General features: G+C 36.4%; 1 protein-coding gene across 1 annotated transcript; it reads right to left on the bottom strand.

Moving 5' to 3' along the window:
• Positions 1–1,932: 1,932 nt before the first annotated feature.
• Positions 1,933–12,510, bottom strand: LOC139139325 (leptin receptor gene-related protein-like). The gene is made up of 4 exons (XM_070708203.1): positions 11,996–12,510; positions 11,297–11,372; positions 10,565–10,754; positions 1,933–6,754 (listed from the first exon to the last, which is right to left on the bottom strand). Exons 1-4 carry the CDS (start codon positions 12,024–12,026, stop codon positions 6,638–6,640), a joined length of 414 nt encoding a protein of 137 aa, XP_070564304.1. The 5' UTR covers positions 12,027–12,510; the 3' UTR covers positions 1,933–6,637.
• Between the last annotated feature and the right edge of the window lie 10,728 nt (positions 12,511–23,238).

Here is a 23,238-nt window from a genome sequence, read left to right as displayed (position 1 = left end):
CCCAGTTATCTGTACTTTTGTTGTGGTTACTCTTCCGGTGCTGTGTTTCATGAATGAGTGTATGTCTCTCACTGTCTCTGTATGATCAATGTTTAATACATTCCTCCATGTCTATTCAAACATGTGTGATGTCATTCAGTAATATAAACTGAATTGGACCTGTTTTCTGAAGCACTGAAGTGTTGGTATTTACTGGTATAGAGATAAGAGTTATGTATTAACTTGATAATAATGGGAAAGATATATCACAACATACTACACCACTATCTCTTCATCCTACAGACTTTCTCTTCCAAAAAGCCTAAATTCATCTCACCTGGCCTCAGTAAGTTATAAAATAACAAGGGCGTCACTTTGTGTAGGCTCTACACAGTTCAGAAAATGATGACATTCAGTGTAACCTAGCTGCATCAATTACTGAAATATTGACTTTCGTAACAATGTGCTCTGTGTATGGACTATAAACTTCCAGCCCCTCGCTATAACCACTCCCAGCCCCTCACTATAACCAAAATCACAAATAGGAGTGAAATCCACCTGTTTACGTACATTGAATCCCAGAACAACTGAAAACATCCAGATGTTGCTGGTCAAAGTAACTTGATGAAGGTTTTTGTCACTCTGGCAGTATGGGCATGTTGACAACAATATATAGATGAAGTCTGATGCAAGATCAGCTATGGAGACACAGCATATCTGAACAGTCAACTTTGAATACATCACATTGTGTTAACGGTCATCTCTATTCGGTGATAGATAGTCATCAGGGAGATAATACAATCAAGTTTTATAGTTGATTTAGTCTGTATCACTTCAAAATATTGATTCACTTTACTATCAAGTTGTTCATGACAGTGACGTTGAAAGTGGAGTCTGAAGCTTTCAGCTGCACTGTTGGCAACACTCATTGAGGGAAATAGACTCTTATGCCAGTTCATCTAACGTGGTCAAAACTGTGAAATTCTTTTCAGACAAAGGAAAAATGATGCACTTGGAAGAAATGTGTTGCTTCTCATGGCTTGTCCTGAAACGCAATTCCAGGGAACTGTCTGTGATTGTATTGAAAAAGATGCCAAGAGAGTCTTCAAAATCAGAGAGCTATGCATAATTAGTGGAATGGCACCTTCTTGGCACAGTGATATCGGTATTAACATTCAGGGGATGCTTTGCACAAACTGAGCATTACATTCGAAATTTGGGTCAGCAAAATAATCACCGATATTGGTAATATAATTAGCATTGACTAGTAAAGAAGATTTAGACTTAAAATGTGCATTGTCTTTACCATAGCATACTATGATAGTAATGTGACTGGATAGGGTAGAGAGGTGGAATCAATATTTTAAAACATTGAAATTTAATCAATTGTTTCAATAATTACCACATGTGGTTCCCTTAGCTGACACACTATTAACCATTCTAAATTGGCTGGTTTCTACCACTGTATATCTACCTGATCTGTGGAATATCCACTGTATCTTCAGCTGATAACATTTGTTCCTTGGACGAGTATTGAAATATGCCTTCCTCTGATGTCAATTTTTGGCCATAACAGCTGATCATAGAATGGTCATACTGACATGATTGCCTTTGCATTGGAATTTCAGGGAATACTCCTGGATTTTTTCTCTTCAATTGTCTTTCCCCATACCCTTTCCGGTGCAGTGTGTCCAATCACCCATTACCTAACCCTGCCCTATGACTGCACATATTTCCATGTTCCTGTCTGCCAATCATGGCCAATCGTACAATCTTTCCGAAAACATTTTGTTATAGACGAGAGAAAAATTCTGAATGTCACCATGTATACAGTGGACTGCATTTCAGTTCTCAGACAGCTGATCGTACAGTAATTACCCAAGCCCCTTTACTGCTATTGCATATTCACACCATGTGACAAGATCGTTTGCATATTCACACCATGTGACAAGATTGTATACATTCATAGTTTATTTTAATTTACATAAACAATGAATATTGTACAATGGAAACACTCAACAAAGGTTCATGTATACAAGAAGATAGTAAAGATATTTTCTGATACCAAGATATGGCATAACATCTCATAAAGATGAAAATAATAACAATTTTTATATCATTGTAATTGATTTTACTGAATTGCATTACTCATCCACAAACCTTGTACCAGTCTGTTTTGTTTTCATCAAGGCAAGAGATTATCTTATCAACTGTTCAGTAAAATAGGAATAGGACATTTCTTGTAATTTCTTTTTGAAATCACATAGTATGGTAAACATTCTACTCAACTAAGAATATTCAAAATTGTCTCAGTTGAGGCAGCACGATGGATTCACAGACAATCTGAGTCTACGCTGGGACTAGTGTACCTGTTCTATTATTAGTCCCAGCTCTAAGGCAATGACACACATATCTCGTAGAAGCTACAACTCGGTGATAAAGAATGTCAGTCTTGGCTAATATTTTTTTTCCCTTTTAAGAAATACCAGTACATCTAAATTACAATTTATTGGTATATTACAAATTACATTGTCTGATAAACATCTTGATAAGTAAACCAAAAGGGGTGTTGAATGAAGGCAAGACAAGCAATAAACCTCATCAGGTGATGACTATACCATGATAATTTGACCAAATCACTACATCAAAGCATGAGCAACAGCCAGTACATACATGGAGTGAACTGGTCAAAGTCCAGTGGTATACCATTGCTAAGGTGGTTTATTGCTACCATATCATATCAGTACATTAAAATTCTGGCATGAAACATTTAAAAAGGGATTTTTTTCTCTAATTGAAAGGCCTCACGTGTCCAACCATGCTATATCACAAATATAGCACTCTTATTTTCATATCTTGACCAATCAGATTGCTGTATTTGCCATCAATATACTAGTATTATATTATAGGCATTGTTGCCCGTTTCATAAATATGATAATGAGAACTCTGAGTACTGGTACTGCTGTTGTTGAATGTATCAATCACAGTCATTATATGTTGCAGCCTTGCACAGGGAGAAGTGACAGATAGGCGGGCTGGCTCCATGTAACACTGGTTACTAGGGGTGGAAATGTACATTAACAGCCAGTACTCAACACTACTTAGCAAGATGGAGTCCATTTTCTCAGCAGAATTAATCTAACACTGCTTGAACAGTTGAAAACTATGAGTGTCTGGAAAATTACAACTTCATTCAATGAATACTTTGAAGTCCATATTGTGTACTTGCTGGCCTGCTTTGTAAATACTGTGTGTGAGAAATCATCATAAAATACAGGTAGTTCTAGGTTTTGTAGAACATCTGTTTCTATGGAGATGACAAACATCCAGGTCTGTCATCTCTACTACATATCTCAAAGAATAAAGTATATTATCAGTTTACATCATTATTAACATTTGTGAAAAATTTGTAAAATAAAGTAACAAAAAAAATTACTTAAATATAAGCCATAGCAAATAAAAGTCCAAATGATGTATTGGGGTTAAATTTAGCTCCTGGAGACACTATACACTGTGAAGTAGATAAAGAGAATCTGGTATATTACAGGAGTTGAATTCTAACAATAATATTGTCCCTCAGAGGGCATGGAGAAATATGATCCATTATTGAAAAGAGTCCATGATTTAAAAAGAACTCAGTATTTAGAATATGACAGACATGTCATCATACAGTTGACAATTCTTATCACACAACTTGGAAGTTATTCCATCAGGTTCAACTGGTAATTGTTTTAATATTTGGAAAATGTAGAACTCGGAACAACTACAAAAAATGAGGAATGGACATTATAGCAGTCATAATAATGATTATGATTACATTGCACATTATTTTCATATTTTACTACAACCATCTATTAGTTATACAAAGTTATATTTTTACCATAACTGCCATCATTACTAACTATAAAATAACAATCATTACAATAATGTTATCTTGTATAAACTCAGACATAAAGTGTAGGATATCTTTCACTGAGCTGCAATACATTTTGCTAAAATGTCTCAATTCAAAATGTACATCACTTTTTTTGATGACAAGATACAAATATAAGCAGCCTACACTTTTATAAAACATGACGTTTGTCTTATAAAGTTGATATATTTTTGTGTTTGAAAATTCACACAGAAAGTACACACTGAATAATATGACAAACATGTATTGTAAGTGTCAACCATGTTTCAATTGTGAAATAATTGTTGACCTTTCTGGCGATTCAAATTACAGCAAAGTACAAGATGCTGGTATGCAGTCAGTGTAATGTTATTCCTAGGCACTGCTGTCTATTTATCTGTCCAACATTTTTATTAATATCAGATGTAGAGACTGGCTCCTCTGTACTGGTTCTTTTGCTCCCCTTGTTTGGGGACTGTCACCACTGCACAGCAATGAAGCTTCTAGTGGTGAAGACAAAGCCAATGTCTACATCTCAGTTGAATGAGATTAGTTTGTCAAGTAGATCTACCTTCAAATAAATGAACTCTACTATCAAATGACCCCTGACATTACACAATTACGTTACCTTCTACTGCAGACTAGTTGATTCAAATCAAGATGCATCATACTCCGATGGGATGATCCAACTATTTTGTGAACTGGCCACTGTTGATGATATTGATGTCAACTTACAATATCAGAATGAAATAATTCTTCCAATCAACAGTGCGATTATACATTCTAGAAAGGTACTGTTATTTCTGAAATTAGTGACAGTTGACAACATATCCACGATGGCAGAGAGGTAGAAGAATTTTAAAGCACACAGTAAGACAAAACTTCTGACCTGTTAATTTTCTTACTAGGGCAAATAAATTTGAAAATGAATTGACGGCATGGGTACAGAACATTTTTCTACTCTGTGACCTGGTAAGACAACATTCACCTAGCTTTTTTCCTGCAACGATAAAACTATCAATTTCCACATCACATAATCAACTTGTCTCCCATATGCATATTAATAGACTAAGTGTGGTGGACCACTTGACAGTCTCCCAATTCTAAGATAGATAATACAAGTTAAAAAGTTTGACTTCAAAAATTCAAATATGTACTTAACTACTTAACATTACACAAGACTTCTCAAAGCCATATATAGAAACAGAAGCTATATTAATTATTTCCAGATAACAGTTTGACTTTCCATATTTAAAGGATCAAAGCTTCTTTTATTTGATATCTTTTGATCAGTAATTTACTTTCTTTGACTTATTGAAATATGCTGAAATACCAGTCAGCCATACAAAACATCAACCCTGATTGCAGACAGACCAGATAAAGCACTGAATGAAATATTTTTTGTGATCAATACCAGAAATTTCAATGAGAAGCAAAGTGGATAATTTACACTGACATCATCCATGACTTGACACAGTGTAACAAGATTTGAAATAAGCAGTGCTTTTCACATAAATACAGAGAACAAGTTTCCAACAAAGTGAAAGAGATTTTGGTTAAAATTTGCTTGATGTAGCAATTTTAGTCTGTAAGTGACAATGTAAAAATGATAAGTAGCTCATTCCATCTTGAGGTCACAACATTTCAAGAAAAGCTACTCCTTGCAAAGCACAAAAACCTGATTTTTGACACTCTTCAACTCATGCACTGACATTATTCCCGTAACTGACCAACATTAAGTATTTCACCTTTTTTTCTTTTCTTTTTTTCCTTCTAACATCAAAAGAGGGTCACAAAGGAATGACTTTGTGTTTATAAAGCACAATAAAACCAGATTATCTCAGTGACATGTACAATTACAAAAGCAACAGATTTATTAGCAAAAATCTATCTATGAACTCTAGCTCTAAAAATCCAGTCATGTTAATCTGTAGCCATGACTAGCAACAACGCTCTCGCTTGTCAATCTGGTTGAATGAAAATGAAGAATGCGCTATCAGTGACGGCAAGACAGAGATTTCATCAAGTTACAACAACTCTAGAATAATGTACAAACCAATCTCTGTTCAATGTACTCTGCACGCTTAGTCTTTTTATTCTCCTGCAATTATATTTCATGGTAGTAACTTTTTGTTTAATAAAGTTTTTTTGAAAGGCTGCACAAAGTGCACACTTTCATGGCTTATAAAGCTGGTATCATTGAGTGGCATACTACTACTTATAACTGAAGGGAACGGCAAAGATTTGACAGGAAATTATGATAATGTTTCAAAGCAAGACTACAGATTACAGCCAATGATATTAGCTACTTCTATTTTGTTAACATTATCACTTATGTCTTTCATACAGATCATGTGATTTGCACAGAATTCGTGAGCTGCTGTAGCTTCTGTTTAAACTTGACAATGACTGAGTCTTGAGAAAAATTTCAAATTACAAACTAACTGTACACTGAAGTGATTTGGCAGATGAGGTATGCACTATAATGGCATGAAATAAGATAGATATACATGGACACACTTCGCCATGCAACAAAAACATGTACATTGTGTACTCCTACAACTACACTGAGTTTAATATTCTTATGCACACAATGGTGTCAGTTCAATGGATTATTCTCATTTCCCATAATGCAATGTTTCCCGAGGGCTTGTTCCCATGTCTCAAGACCCACGCATTGCATTGTGGGTTGGACAGCCATCTTGTGGAACACCAGAGAGTGCATGAGAATATCAAACTCGGTTTGTTTCAGAATCAGCTGAATATTAGAAAACTGAGAATTCAAATTCATCATCTCCTCTAAAGATAACAAAGTAAGCAAGGATTGTGAAGAAACATACAGTATTGCCGGCAAGTGTCAATCCTGCTGCTCCCCATTGAATCTGAAATGAAAACAAATATCAGTTTGTTACTTTGATAGTAAAATGCCCATGTTAAGTTGCAACTACATAGTATGGGTAGGCCCTGTAATATACAAAAAAAATTGTGTCAATGACACTGTAGCTCCCATCCTGGACTATTTAGTGTTTGTTCTCTGGTCAGATATTTGAACATGTGTGAAAGGGATAAAGTGCATGAAGTGAAAATACTTAAATGAAATGTACTGGAGACAGTGAAATATGTTTAATGTAATTATTCAGAATATAAAATGGAAAAAATACAAAATTAGATATATCGAATACTGTGATACAACCATTAACTCAACAAGTCATTTACAATGACATAGTCCCCACTTGTAATAGGAGTATTAGTCTTGATGGGGCAGGAAAATGTGGTCATTAAGGAGTATCACTGGAGTGTATATGTTGAGATCTATGGGCACATAGGTCTATGTCGTTGTTCCCAATTTGAAACACATGAGGCATGTCTAAGTTATGGTTCTAAATCGGGAAAAAAGATCAGACCTCTAGCAGTATTGGCCAGCCAAGAAATACATATGCGCATTATAAATGCGGTACAAGATGTGACATCTTAAGGTCTAATATCCTATCAAAATTGGAGGGTATAGAACTTGTGGTTACTGAAATATGCATTATATGTATAATCAAGGTCAAAGGTCATCGAGGTCACATGACATTTTGAAAAAAAAAATTATATTGCTAATTAATCCCTATATGCCAAAAAATCAGATCTCTAGCTCTATTCGCTTGCCCAGAATTAGATGTGTACATAATTTATGAGGTAAAGCGTGTGTTGTCATAAGGTCTCCCATCCTACTAAATACAAAGGACATAGCACTTGTGGTTACTTATTTATTGACATAAACATATATTTTAGGTAAAAGGTCATCGAGGTCACATGACATTTGGTCAAAAAATTTCTCTCCTATAGTTATCCCTATATACCAAAAATCAGACATCCAGCTCTATTGGCTCGCTCAGAATAAGATATGCGCATAATTATTGAGGTACACTATGTGGCGTCATAAGGTGTCCAATCATACCAAACATGAAGGGTGTAGCACTTGTGGTTACCGAGTTATGGACAAATATGTATATTTGAGGTCAAAGGTCACCGAGGTCACGTGACATTTTGTCAAAAAAATTGTTTTGCTAAGTTATCCCTATATACCAAAAATCAGACCTCTAGCTCTATTGGCTCGCTCAAAATTAGATATGTGCATAATTAATGAGGTACAATATGTGGCGTCATAAGCTGTCCCATCATACCATACATGAAGGTGTGTAGCACTTGTGGTTACTGAGTTATGGACAAATGTGTATATTTGAGGTCAAAGTCACCAAGGTCACATGACATTTTGTCAAAAAATTGTTTTGCTAAGTTATCCCTATATACCAAAAATCAGACCTCTAGCTCTATTGGCTCGCTCAAAATTAGATATGTGCATAATTAATGAGGTACAATATGTGGCGTCATAAGCTGTCCCATCATACCATACATGAAGGCTGTAGCACTTGTGGTTACTGAGTTATGGACAAATATGTATATTTGAGGTCAAAGGTCACTGAGGTCACGTGACATTTTGTCAAAAAAATTGTTTTGCTAAGTTATCCCTATATACCAAAAATCATACCTCTAGCTCTATTGGCTCGCTCAAAATTAGATATGTGCATAATTAATGAGGTACAATATGTGGCGTCATAAGCTGTCCCATCATACCATATATGAAGGGTGGTAGCACTTGTGGTTACTGAGTTATGGACAAATATGTATATTTGAGATCAAAGGTCATCAAGGTCACATGACATTTTGTCAAAATATCCGAGATATCTGCGTGAACGGATGGACTCACGGATGGACGAACAGACGGACATGATCCAATCTATAAGCTCACTGGACTTCATCCATGGGGACTAAAAATTGTGGCACTGCATCCTTTTTGCAACATGAATACGATGAGAAACTAAATTTTTATTTTTCATGGCCTTATACATGGGAGTCTATGGAGATCTGCCTTATACATGGGAGTCTATGGACGTGTAAACTAAAAATATGCAAATTTCACCACGATTTGCCCAAATTTGGGAAAGGTCACTCCTATGCACTTCCATACCAAGTTTCAAATCAATCGGACTTGTGGTTTCAGAGCAGGAGATTTTTTGACCAAAAATGGGAGAAAATTACAAAAAATTCATGAAAATAGCAAGTCCAAGATACTGACCCAAGATGTGCACAATCATTTCATGTCAGCCCAAAGTACTTACATGCTAATTTTTCATGTAATCTGCTCAGTGGTTATTGAGTTTTTTCAATTTTGACTGTTTTTACATTTTTTCACTTAATTTGCATATTTTTGGCAATGACAACTTCATTTGAACAAAATCTCATCTACAGCCCATCATCCATGTACACACCAAATATCAAGATGAAATGTACAGCGGTTTTGGAGTTTTTGATGTTGACGGACAGACATACAGACATACAGACATACAGACATACAGACATTTCCCTAGCCTATAAGAATACCTTCCATTGCCATATATACATATGGCTATGGGAGCTACAAAAAAAATTGTTTTCACTAACATGTAATACAATCTAGCTACACAGTTATACACAACAAAACCCTGAGACACAGAGGAACAATGTTGAGTACCATTCACTAACATATTTGACCTCTGTCACTTCATTTCCTCATTGAGGCTGCAAAGACTTCCCTAAAACTCATGTTTTCAATTAATCCTATGTAGGTGTAGTAACGTTTATGACCATACTCATGTATGATGGATTTCTTTCAACTTATTGTTGTATATTCAATTGTTTTGAGTTTCACTACTGTCAACAAAGTCACTCTATGGTCACCGCACAAGATAACAAACTATGCCATCTTGAACACTCACATAAAAGCAGAATTCTTTCAAGCATACCAGTAAATTACATAAATTTTCATTGAGGATTTTTCAGTATTGGTATATGCATTGCTATGACTCTTCACAGCTATGAGTAAAGTTATGCCTATGGTTTGAAACTTTGGCATATAAGACAAACATGTTGAGGTCAGTACAATTGTTTTCAACATTGCACTAGGCAGTAACCAATGTGGTTTAAAACCATGTGTACCAGTATTCTTATTTCCTTAATGTGTACATGGCAACAAACAATGAACAAACAGTTTGGATGTATGAAGTGGTATTAAATGATCATACTACCAGTCATGGCACCAACATAGTTTGGTCCCATGGTTTTCATTTTCACATATATTTCGATTTAGCAAATTTTGAAATGATTTCTGTTTATAATAACTGTCCAAGTATATGTCATATACATCTGCTATTTTGTCTTCCTGAGAACTGTACGTCTCGATACTGAGCTACTGATTTAAAGGTTAATCTGCACATTCATGTAATTTCAGCCATAATAGTCAGCCTGTACTGGGAATTTGTCAAACAATCAGATACTTGGGAGTGAACCAGATTAGTTGCTAGACAACTATTTTTCACTCTCGTTTTCCCAGACATGTCGTGATACTTTCTTTATATGAATGTTTTTATAAGTATTTTTTCACATTTTGGAATGGGAATAAAACATTATTATTATTATTATTATAGTGTGGCACCACTATTGACTGATGATCAAAGGGGATCTTATCCTATTACCATAAAACATAGCTTGAAACCAAAATCTACATGTACTTATTTACAAACATAATGTGCTATCTCAGTAATTGTTAATATGTGGAAAACCATGGGAAAAGTTGATGACATCAAAAATGTACATTATAAACAACTTACAGCGCCTGTATGGGCCAATACTAGTGGAAGTCCATAGGCAGAAACTACAATACCAGTAGTCAGAAAGATACAGTATTCAATAAGTGCACTGCTAGCGCCACCTGACAGATCAGGGGAGTATTTTCTTGCTATAACAGTCGGTACTGGACACAATACGTAGAAGAATAGGACAAATAGTGGCCACCATTGTCTGTAAATAATCATATATAATATGTGTTATATATAGAAGTGCTATACATACATATATATAAAGCCTAATCACAGCATGGAATCTACAAAACAATGGAATCATACATGAACTTGACACTGTTGCCTCTCTCATATTTGAGGCGCACAGAAAGTAACAAAATGGGTGAATTATTTTTTTCCATGTTATCAAAACCTTTCACTCACATATACAACAATCATGCAAATTACAGTCAGATAATTTCAATTGCTGATGACTTTCAATGGAAATGTTAGATAACGTGTGTATTCATTATCAAGTCATTTTCAATGGCCTGCATGTTGATCTGAAGTAAATGAATCAAATTGAATAGTTGAGAACTGAACTTGATAGAACTTCATTGCAAACCCTACAACAAACGCTACATGTACCTACCAGCAAAACCAGTAATTTATTTTAATTGTAAAAACAGGGAAGGTGATATCGCAAATTTCAGTAGATGTTCATGAACCATGCATTGACTACATCGAATGGAAAGTCAATGATATGAAATATATATTACATACCCGTATGGCTTCAGAGCACATCCAAGTACTACCAGTGTTAAACCACAGGAAAGACTGAATGCCAACACTATCAAACTGTAATAAATGCATTGAATAGATGTCTTAATACTGTGATTTGAAGTGTAATACTGTAAAACTGATCTAATTCTACACAGACATATAGCATAGAGGGTGTATCCAAACAGTCAAGCTCCTTTGCCACTTGTAAAAACTGTTGATTCATGTGACTTCAAACGACAATGGTATGACCTATTTTGTTGATTCTAATTTGTAACAACATTCTCTCCACCACCAGTGTAACACAGCCTCACTACTGCTGGTTAGCTTTTGCTGGTCGTTTTCATGAAATGTGCTAAATTAAGAACAGAATAAGCAAATGCAAAACACTATTGGCAGAGTAAATCAATAAATTCAACAAAAATATACAACGAGGGAAAAATTACAACTTACCCTATTCATATATTGCAGTAGAAAGTTGTAATTGAACATGAAAGAGAAACAAAACCAGGAGAGTGCTAAATTAGTGACACAGTTTTGATATGACGGTTAGAAATAGTTTCTAATCAATCATGGTGATGAATGTCATTAATGTATCATTGTATGCCAAATTTGTAGATGTCCAGTTGAAATGACATGATATTAAGATAATTAGCAAACATATCAAATTAATTTTGAACATGGAAAGTACATTTCATTTACCACAGACAGTGTTCTTATCTGCCTCACACATGGCGGATCATACCAGCTGTACTGTACTTTCTCTCAGTCTGGTTTTAACCTGCAAGTCTGGCTCAGGCCTAGTTGAATCTACTGAATATTCATTGTTTCATGTCACAGCGTGTAGGTAACAACCTTTGCATACAGCAGAATCCATTTCAGGAAAGGGGTGGTACAACAAAGGCTCAAACACATTGAAATGAACAACTATCACAGTGTCACTCACATAGTATTGAAAACATCAAACCCTGTTTTAATCATGCATTGGAAATGTCAAATGAGCCACTTTTGCAAGGTTTTTTGAAATATCTTTCCCTTTTTTATGATCCCCGGTTTGATTTTTTTAAATTTTCACTCATCTTTAGTATCACAATGATACATGCATTTGGCACATAAATAGTGTCACTTTGGCTCATGAATATGCATGTTTAGAGTTCACTATTAGGACAAAGGCACTCATACAAGGCACTCACTGAGTGTGATATGATGTACATTGCAACAATTAATAACACTGATTCAGCAAAGGAAAATTATCCACATTTCCAAATTGAAACCATCAAATGAGCCAGAATATGTCCTACATGATAGAACAAGCTTCTTCCCTGCCCAATCCTCTTTCTTTTGGTGGGATGCACAACGTTTTTAATCAACCCTTTAACTAACCATAACCTCGATTCGAAATCCTTTCAAGGTTGGATTTGATGTGCTTCCTCCAAGGACAGTTCCCCTGAAAGGCTGTAGGAAGTCTTGCCGAATCATAGTCTGGGGCAATGCATATCCACTGAAGTAAAATTCCACTACCCTGTTCAACATATCCATGAATTTTCTAATATTTGTGATCCAGTTAGATGCTCAACATTAATATAACATTAATGTCAAAATGATATGATCTGATAATAAATTACCGTTACCTGACCCTAAGTTAACCTAACCCAGCTTCGATATAGACTGGTAACATAACATTTCATATAGCCCTGCGTACGATGCTGTGTGTTCCGCTACAGCTAATAGCCCCGCTTGTGGTGAGCGGGGTATTAGCTGTAGCGGAACACACAGCATCGTACGCAGGGCTACATTTCATACTACTTCCTGCACGCTTTCAATACAAATTAGCAGTTTCCCCGGTTTAATTATACAAGCCAATAAATATCTACAAGTAAAATAGAGATAGTTTTTATTTTCAATTTATTTAAATTACGCCTTGAGAAAATGGTACTTGGAGACCGCGTATTGAATGACTATGAGTCATACGACTGGCTCATTATTAGACTGTGAAGTGTCTGTTTTATTTGTCGACGATCATCTGTTGCAATCTATACCACTTTGATGATAGTATCAAAGACACTTTGTCGTATCGCGACATTCTTTCGAATTTCTTCAGCGAAAAATTAAATTGGGACAGACGTAGTCTGTCTCGATTTTACTCTAAACTAACATACTGTGAAAAACAATCAGCAGAGAAAATCAAAATGAGTCACTGTTTTAGCTGAACCACTATTTATCACATCCAAACATTAATATCATCAAGTGGACATCGTTGACGCGTGATAATGTTTTCATGTAATTCAATATCGACTGAAAATAACATTGATTCCAGCCACGTAATTTCAGAATCGGGTTTTGAAGGTAAACGAGCTAACGACACAAAACGTAAACATCTCATTCTTACTTTTGATGCCCGCCATCTTGGAATCTTGACCGGTGTAATGTATGATCCAGTGAGCATGCCCGGTGACCTCCGAAGAGTTCACAGTCCACCAGCTGACAAGCTGCTCCCTCCAGCTTCAGCTAAACGAATTTGATAAGACGCACAACCACAGGCAACTTTAGGCAGCTAAGGTTTAATACAGTGGCGGATAGATCGAGTACGGGATCGATAGATAGAGCAGAAAATCGATCGATCGAGCAAACTACTTAGCCCACTGGCGCCTGTGTGCACAACTGGAGCTGGGCTGCGCCCGGTAGATCACGGTAGATGCGTATCTCATACCGGGATCCCAGTTCACAGGCGAAGGCCAGGCTGAAGAGTATCCGTGGCTTCTGCATTTTTCCGCAGCCGCTTGTAGAATCGATACCCGACGGCCGCTGTGCGGTATGCATTTAATTTTCCTCACAAAATGCGAAAGCAAAGGTTCCGTCGGAAATCGCACTCAGCAATGCACAGAAGATCGTTAAGCTTAAATGAATTCAGGGATGAATTGAAGAATGTTATCGACGTTGTTGTTGGTTTATGGCCAGTCTATCGACATCCGGGTGTAAATAGCAAACTGGACCTCTATTTGGCTATTGACACCCCTCCCGTTGTTTCGCCTCCAAATTCATCCAAACTTAGCTCAGTTATTCTTCACAACATATATTCTACCTAGAAAACCAAAACAATTCTATAGCTTCACCTGCTTCACAAGTCATCATTTTGCAGTCCCATAGTGCAGGCGGCCAACACCAATGGGTGTCATTAGGGGTCCTCTATTTGACTATTGACACCCCTCCCATTTTTTCGTTTTTGACCATTATAGTAATTCTGTTGCCATCATTTTGCAGAAATTGCAGTCCCACAGTGCTACTACAGGGCGCCTTCCAATTGACGTGAATGGCCAACTGACCTTAGTGCATTCTGCTATCAATGGGTGCCCATAGCAAATCGGCACTTATCTTGCTATAATTTTACAAAGGTTCATTTAGAAAACGACAAACCTTTAGAATATTCAATGTATACTATAAGGTCTTTTATTCAGTGATTTAAGGCCATCGGCCCAATACACTCTAACATTACATGAAGGAAAGTACATAAATTGACAGGTACATAGTACAAAAACGTACTCAACAATCTTAGTACTGTTCAGTAGTCTCTTTTCTTAATTTCATAGCATGAAATGTAAATGCTGCTAGACGCTGAATTATATTAGGATCAAGTGATTGCATCAGAGATATGAATTTTCTCTCTGTCGGAGGATTGAAATAATAACGGGGAATATATTTCACCCTTAAACTATCGAAAAAGTTACACAGTAAAACAAAGTGGTACTCGTTTTCAACCTCGTTCCTATCGCATAACAAACATATTCGTTCATGTACATCATTTTTAGTTTCCTATCTGTTTCAATTCGTAAGTGATGAGAAGAGCATCTTAAACGGGCTAGCATAACCATATGTATCTTAATTTTCACAGTGGAAAGATACTTTTCCGGTACAAGAGAGCTCTTAAATTCCCGATAACATGAAAGTTTGTCGAGAGTACATATTTCACTGTACCAGGTATTATACAAATAACTTTTAAAATTCTCTATAAAAGTACTCATAAAAATGCTCTCATCAAGAACTTCCTGGTTATCCCATACATCATGTAGATTACACAGATAAAGTAGATTTTTCACATGATGTACCCATGTGGGTTTTAACCTCGTACCAGACTTGTCAATATAATAAAGCATCTGGTAACATTTCTTTGGATAGCGATCGTTTGGCATTCTTAAAAGCCTGCACTAATATTTCACACATTTTTCGCTATATGCAGATAAATAGGATATCTGCCACACTCACCTAAAATGGCAACATTTGGTGTGTTACATGAGACTCCTAAGAATAGCTTACATGCTAGATACTGGATTCTTTCTAGGTAATCGTATTGTGTGTATCCCCATACTTCTGAACCGTATGTAAGGATTGGTAAGACCATAGCATCAAAAATCTTAAAATATACATCACATGAGAAAGAGCCTGTCTTTTTACTCGCTCTATGTATACTCATAAGCACTTTTTTAGCTTGTTGTGCTAGTGTTTTCGTAGCCACAGACCAATAAAGTCTACAAGAAAACATAACACCCAGGTACTTGTAATAGGATACAACATTAACACTATCACCATTGAAAAACCACTTTTCGTGTTTTGAAAGATATCCTCCAGCTTTAAAAACAACAATTTTCGTCTTTTTCAGATTGACTGTCATTTTCCATTTACTACAATAACTACTCAAACAGTTAAGAAGAAGTTGTAAGCCAATAATTGTGTCTGAAAAGAGAACTACATCATCAGCGAAAAGTAAACACAATATTTCAGTCAAATCAGGCGAGAGTTGAATACCACGCTGTCCACTGTTTTGTATCTCATGTGTCAACTCGTTAATGAAAAAGGAAAACAAAAATGGACTGAGCAAACATCCTTGTCTGACACCGACAGGGCAACTAAAGTACTCTGAATATTGCATATTTGTACGTAAACAAAATTTGACTTCTTTATAGACAGCATTCAACATTTTGAACATTTTTCCCTTTACACCACCCTGTAAGAGTATAAACCACAGTCTTTGACGTTCAATAGTATCAAAGGCTTTAGAAAAATCAACGAAGGCACAATAAAATTTTCCACGTTTTCTTGATAGATATTTCTGAATAACAGACTGTAAGATAAGATGTTATCTATCGTAGAATAACCGTGTCGAAAACCTGCCTGAGTTTCATCAATCTTTCCCAATGCTTCAGCCCAAAATGTGAGACGACTATTCAAAATAGAAGTGAAATTTTACTAAAAACACTTAACAGGGATATACCTCTGTAGTTTTCGGGAGAGTCGGCTGAACCGCTTTTATATAGGGGACAATAATTGCTTTCGACCAATCTTTTGGAAAAATACTTGCTTCAAAAAGTCTATTAAACAGGACATTTAAGTAAGGTATCAAAAAAGAACTTGTAGATTTAAAAAACTCCCCTAAGAGCAAATCAGGACCCGCTGCTTTACCATTTTTCAGTTTTCTGATTGCCTTTTCTATTTCATCATTAGTAATCGGCCCATTGAGAATATCCCAATCTATATCATTTACAGGCTCATCTGCTGAACTCAAGGTACTTCTAAAGTCGTCAGACAGAGGAAAATCATCTTCAACAGATACATTTTCTACAAAAAGGTTTCTAAAATAATCATAAATACTTCTGGTGTAATATTACAAGTCTTTTGAAAAATACGAATAGACGTAGCACGTCTCACAGTCATCCAGAATTGTTTTGAATCTGTGAAGGCAAGAACACCCAGTTTTGCCTTCTGCTCACTAAAGAAATTACGTCTTTTGTTTCGGCAGGTATTTCTGAACTCATCCCTAGCGTCTTTGTAAAGATTCAACTCCGTTGTATCACTCTTGTTTCTAAATTTTCTCAGTAAACCATACTTCTTTTTCTTCAAAAAAGCACACTCTTTATCAAACCAAGGAGTTGCTGCCTCTGATTTGACATGGGAAACGAAGCCTCCTTAACCATATTGCATTGTTCTGCTACACTCATAAGAGCATCATGTACATTTTCAATTAAATTGTTTACATCAACAGAAAGATCTAAAAATTTATCTTCCAAATGATGATTTTTCATATATATTTGTAATTGGCTTGAAAATTCCCAACTTTTCTCAGGACGCCAGGTGCATTTTTGTAAAACATGGCCACCCATATGTACTACACTCCTTGTATTTGGTTTCAATGGCATAAAGGTTGCTGCTAAAGAAAATGACATAGGAAAATGGTCTGATTCGCTACGTAGTTCAATGGAAAGTTTTTGACATTTGTGAAAAGATCTGAAGACGCCAATGTGTAATCAACCACACTTGTTCCAGCATTGGCAACACAAGTGAATTCTCCTTTGTTTGCATCGAAACCAACTCTACCATTCAAAATATGCAAATTGTAGGTACAACATAATGACAACAGTGAACGTCCATACAAATTTACATCTTTGTCTTTTGACACTCGTACCATATTGAAAGGGTCATTGTCATAACCATATGTGGAATTTATTACATACTCTGGATTGTCATTCATAATATAATCAGGTTCTTCACCAGTTCTGGCATTGAAATCACCAGTAACAATAAATGTACACTTCTGGAAGATTTGTAAGAATATCAGACAATTCATTTTAAGTAATTCGATGACATCTGTAGAAGACAAATTGTCATAAACTTTTGAATAGCGTGGTGAGATATACACACAACAAAACAATACATCTTTTTCAAGGGCAAAAATATTGCCATTAAACAATAAGAAAACACAGTCATGAAGCTTTGATTCAATATGTTTAACGTATGGAACTAGATTGTTTCTAATTATTGTACATACACCACCCGGATAACGACCAATATTTGTAGTTCTCTTACGTATCTTGTTAAAAACATGAAAACTGGAAAATTTGTATCAAACTGATACACACTTTCTGACCATGTTTCAATGAAAGATACAACATCAAAGTTCAGAACATAGTTGGCAAAATCAAAGCACAATTTATTTTTGAGACCTTGTACATTCCATGTTAAGAATGTTACCTTGTCTAAGTTTGGGCCGCGGCCGAGTCCCTAGTCCGTTCTAGCTTGCATTCGGCTCCGTAGTCTTGTCTGTGGACGTTGCAAATTACTGTTCACAGTCGTTTCATTCTGTACCGAACTTTCATTGTCACTTGTCCTCTTGTCAGAAATTTTCAATTTGCCGTTCTTGTAGTATCCATACTTGCCTTGCTTTCTAAGGTCTGCCAAAGTTTTTCGTTGTCGCTTCGTTAAGTCGTTGCCAATGCCTACTCCGATATCTCTCAATTTCTGCCTTGCTCTCAGTGCGGTTAATTTATCGTCAAAATGATGGAACTTTACGACGATTGGACGAGGTTGATCTTTCCAGTTCACCGATACACGATGCGCTCGAACTACATCCCTGTCATCCCATATCTTATCGTTTGCCTTTTCATTCAAGATCGTAACAACTTTCTTCTTGCACTGTTCAAAAGTCTCTCCTTCTTCTTCGCTGACACCATATAACCGGGCGTTGTCTCTTCTCGAAAAAGACTCTAATCTGTCAGTATCATCTTCCAGACTATCTAACCGTTCGCAAATGTCGTCAAGTTTTTGCGATACTGCAGCAAGGTCATAGCCAGTAACACGGTTATCTTCTTTTAGTTCGTTGATTTCTGACTGGATTGATTGAACAGATTTTTTTACGTCACTGAATTCGTTTTTCAAAGTAGAACACGAAGTTTTCAGTTCGGATTGGTTATTTTTCAAGTCCTGCATTTCTTGCCTTAGTTCTCTTCCTGTTTTCTTCATTTCTCTGAGTATATCTTCTTTCAGTGACTCCATTGCTTGGATGATATCCTTTTCTGGCCCGGGATTGAGCTCTATATCACCCGCCAGTTGCAACAATCGCACAACAAACGGCATGCCAAGATCGGAGCAATCAGTGGTTGTAAACATGGATAGCGCCATGTTCCGCACCTGTATCGCACAACATTCCGATGTCGGTCTTTGAGGAGTGCAGCTTGAACTCTTCCAAAATGAACTTTCAGTTGTCAAACTCGACTGACAGAAATTTGTTGTTACATGTAGAAGCCATAATCTTCCACTGTCTTCCAGCCACTGCCAGTATAGATTTGTTGTGTAGATCAGTAGACCTGCACCAACAATAGTGAAAGTACATACCATGAAGCAGGCCATGAGGCGGTACGCCAACTCATTTGCATACGCCCATGTCGTTGTTGGGCAGTAAAAATCGACGGATACGTTTCTCCAATTTCTTGGTTGGACAAAACAGCCTATCCGAATTCTCCAAGCACCAATGTCGAGACCCATTCTTCATGGAGTTTGCCAAACGACTTTGAATCAAAATACTCACCGACTAGTTGTACAAACTAGCGTTTTTCTCAGAGTGACGCAGACATGTAACCTGTCACTTTGACGCTTGTCACGTGACCTCAATGTATACTAATACCTTATCAAAGAATGCACAACTTTATTTCACGATATCAAATGTCATTAAGTGACATGTACCTGTGCAATAACTTAGAAGAGACTATACAGTGTTCATTACTTCTGCATGACTTACATTTTTATTTGTGACTTATTATTTTGCTGGTGATCGTTTTGATGGATCATATTTCCATAATTATGTGTTTGTACATATCAAGTTTATCAAATACATTCATGAATTTTGGCTACCGGCTTTTACACATCTTCCTAATACATTGCCACTGATCATGTGACCTCCCCGTTTGATGGGTGTTTGAGAATTCAACGTTAGGCTATAACAAGCAACATAACATCAGATACAGCTCCGCAATGTAGAAAATAACAATTTGTCACCTATATGTTGATAAAAAAGGTACAAATCATGTCATATGTCAAAGGTTCCGCAACTCGGGTCAAATGTTGCATTCGTTCGACAAAACTTCCCCCGCGGACGAAAGTCAGGTTTTATTGACCCCGAGTTATCGATATGATACTACAACATTACACAGTTACTTTACCCCATTATAACTATACCCAAGACAAACAAGTGTGCATCAACCTGTATACTTCGACATATATATATATATATATATATATATATATATATATATATATATATATATATATATATATATATATATAAGAGTAGGTTGCCGACTTTGATGATACTTACAAAGTCGCCAAGACTACCAAAACTTGAAATTCAAACTGGTGCGCCATACAACAGTGATTTTTTATGACATTCCATGCCATGATTGCCCTCTTTGTTTTCCGAATATGAATCTGCGCCAGTATTACCGAAAGAAAAATGAAAATATTTTGACTATTTTCATTTTCTAAAAATCTGTCGTGGATGCAAAGTCTACCTTGACCATTTTTGTTTGATTCTGCGCAATTACCGAAAGAAAAATAAAAATAGCTTGACTGTTTTGATTTTCTAAAAATTTGTCTTAAAGCAAAGTTTTCCTAACCACTGTTGATAGGAATACCTTGACAACTGTCTATAGGACTATATCTAAGAACACCGTATCCATAAACGATGTTTCAAATGCTCTATTGAGGGAATAAGCTGAGAAGGTAGCTGGCTGCTGCGGGGAGGGGGAGAGGGTAGGGATCATTCGCGTCATTTGGTTGGGGGATCCACAGCATGCAACCATCTCTGAAGCCAGTAACCAGTATCCCCCATTCAAAACAAACTTTTGGAAAAACATAAGCTTGAAATTCGCACTTTTGTCACATATACGTTCACGTGAAAGATTGGGACAGGACACGGACATTCACAAGCAAGAAATGATGATTCGTATTCAGGCTGCTCTGACATCATGATGAAAGAGAGATCAAAAAGTTAAGACTGCAAAGTCGAGTCCATATTTTATTCATCGGGAGAGATCCCATCCATTGTCTGTCGTCGACATAACAAAGAATTGACTCGGATCTGTCATTTGACCAAAGTTAGCAAGTTTTGAATTCATAACACCTTGCTGCTGACTGTATATCTGTACGGGGAGAGAACATGTTTGTAGGGGGACTTGACAGTACTTGTTGTCGAAAACTTCATCATTTTGCCATGTCTTCTGCACCTCTTCTCGTAAACTTTTATATGCCACGCTGCACATATTTACCACGCACTGCTTTAAAACAAGTTGGTCCTTCTGCCATGGTTATTAAACTGCTATAATCTTCATTCGCAGCATCTATTTCTTCCAGTATTTTATCGGCGACTGATCAGATCGAACCTATACGCTTGATGCACTTACACAGTGGCATAATTACTAAACTTTCTTGTCTTTATCATACATTGCGTGATCATTTATAACTTTTAAAAATCAACCGACAACTGATGGGTATTTTATATCACTGCACATTTTTTCTCCAGGAAAAGTGTGTGATGCCACTGTGTTGAATGTGCTGTCAGACGTAATGTTTTCATGTCGAAGTCCAAACCCCGTCATTCTCAGGCTGTCACGATGGTAGGTTAATCTGTGACAGATAACAATCACACACACACACACAATTCATTATGCTATAATATATCTTGTATTTACCTTCACATCATAAGTTACATGACATCGCAATAAACTCAATAAAATGGAGATTGCAAGGAAGACTTTCAGGAAGAACGCCGGTCTTCTTTGTGTGAGTCACAAACTGTACACAGACAGATGCCACACAGACTTGCCAGCAACGATCCCGTTTGACAGGTGAACCTGAAATAAGATAAACATTAATTGTTTTTAAATTTCTAATTTAAAAACAACACGAATAGTTAAACGTACGAAGAAATTTTACATGGTAACATAGGCGTAGACAGTTTAAGAATTGTCTTCTGATCAGCTGCAATTCAAAATAGGTGTGAGTAGGCCAAGTGATTGTTCAAGTATTCATTTACCTCAAACTCGTACCAACAGAGATAAATACTGAGCTACTGTTGTTTATAATTTAAGAATGACTCTTGAAACATACATTACAAATGATAACTTGTTGGCACTTCGCATGTCGATCTTGTGTTTGTCAATCTCACTAATAAGCGTCACCGAGTGTAATTAACCGTGGTGTTTACATCAATATGAAAACAACTTTCAAAAGTTTCCCTTCAAGCCTGCAAGGCGATAAATTTAAAAGGTTGTTAACACCAAACTCTAATAATTTTTCATTTGTAATGTTTATAATGTAAGAATGACTCTTGAAACATACATTACAATGATAACTTGTTGGCACTTGGCATGCCGTTCTTGTGTTTGTCAATCTCACCAATAAGCGTCACCGAGTGTAATTAACCGTGGTGTCTACATCAATATGAAAACAACTTTCAAAAGTTTGCCTGCAAGGCGATAAATTTAAAAGGTTTTCAACAGCAAACTCTAATAGATTAAGTATCAAAGATGAACTGCGGTACCCAACAAGTCAACGTAGACTCATGCTTCAAGTCCGTAAATCTAGTCATTGACAAGTGCCCTGATTGATGCAGGTTAATATTTTCGTTCTTTCCCACAGATATATAAAGCTCGTCTTTTCTGTCTCATTCAGCCCCGAAACCTTTCTTCCTTCTATCATACAGCTCATCACGCCTTCTGGAGTAAAACCTCACTTTTTATGACATAGAGGGCGTCATTCTCAGTAAAGTAAAAACATTTGTCATCAATGTCAGCCAAACAATCTCATGTAAAGGTACGCTTCGTTTTTCTGACGAGCGAACTTTGTGACCTTTCGGAAAGTAAGGTTTCCATCGATAGGTCAGCCCAGTCCCCTTCCCAATGAAAAAACTAAAACATTTGTCTGGCAGAGACCCACCGTCCTCGCCAAAGGAACTCCCAAACCATAGAATTACTTCAAGCGTAGGATATTCTTTGAATGTTAATTCTTTGCTACACTTTTAGCGCTCTTGATCCCCAAAACAAAGTTCTTTTCTCCATGACTTGCAAGGCTTAACTTTCCTTTTGTCATAAAAGCTGGCCTGGCATCCTTTACTAAAATGATGT

This window comes from Ptychodera flava, chromosome 8 (genome assembly GCF_041260155.1).
Source record: "Ptychodera flava strain L36383 chromosome 8, AS_Pfla_20210202, whole genome shotgun sequence".
Classification (NCBI taxonomy): Eukaryota; Metazoa; Hemichordata; class Enteropneusta; family Ptychoderidae; genus Ptychodera; species Ptychodera flava.
This window is presented reverse-complemented; position numbering and strand designations above follow the sequence as displayed.

What these genes read in the sequence shown, in the direction of transcription:
- LOC139139325 (XM_070708203.1), bottom strand. Translation starts at nt 12,026, where the DNA reads ATGTGTGAGGCAGATAAGAACACTGTCTGTG. An exon ending in AGATAAGAACACTGTCTGTG is followed by an intron (nt 11,373 to 11,995) that starts GTAAATGAAATG and finishes GCATTTATTACA; the next exon opens with GTTTGATAGTGTTGGCATTC. An exon ending in TGTGCTCTGAAGCCATACGG is followed by an intron (nt 10,755 to 11,296) that starts GTATGTAATATA and finishes GATTATTTACAG; the next exon opens with ACAATGGTGGCCACTATTTG.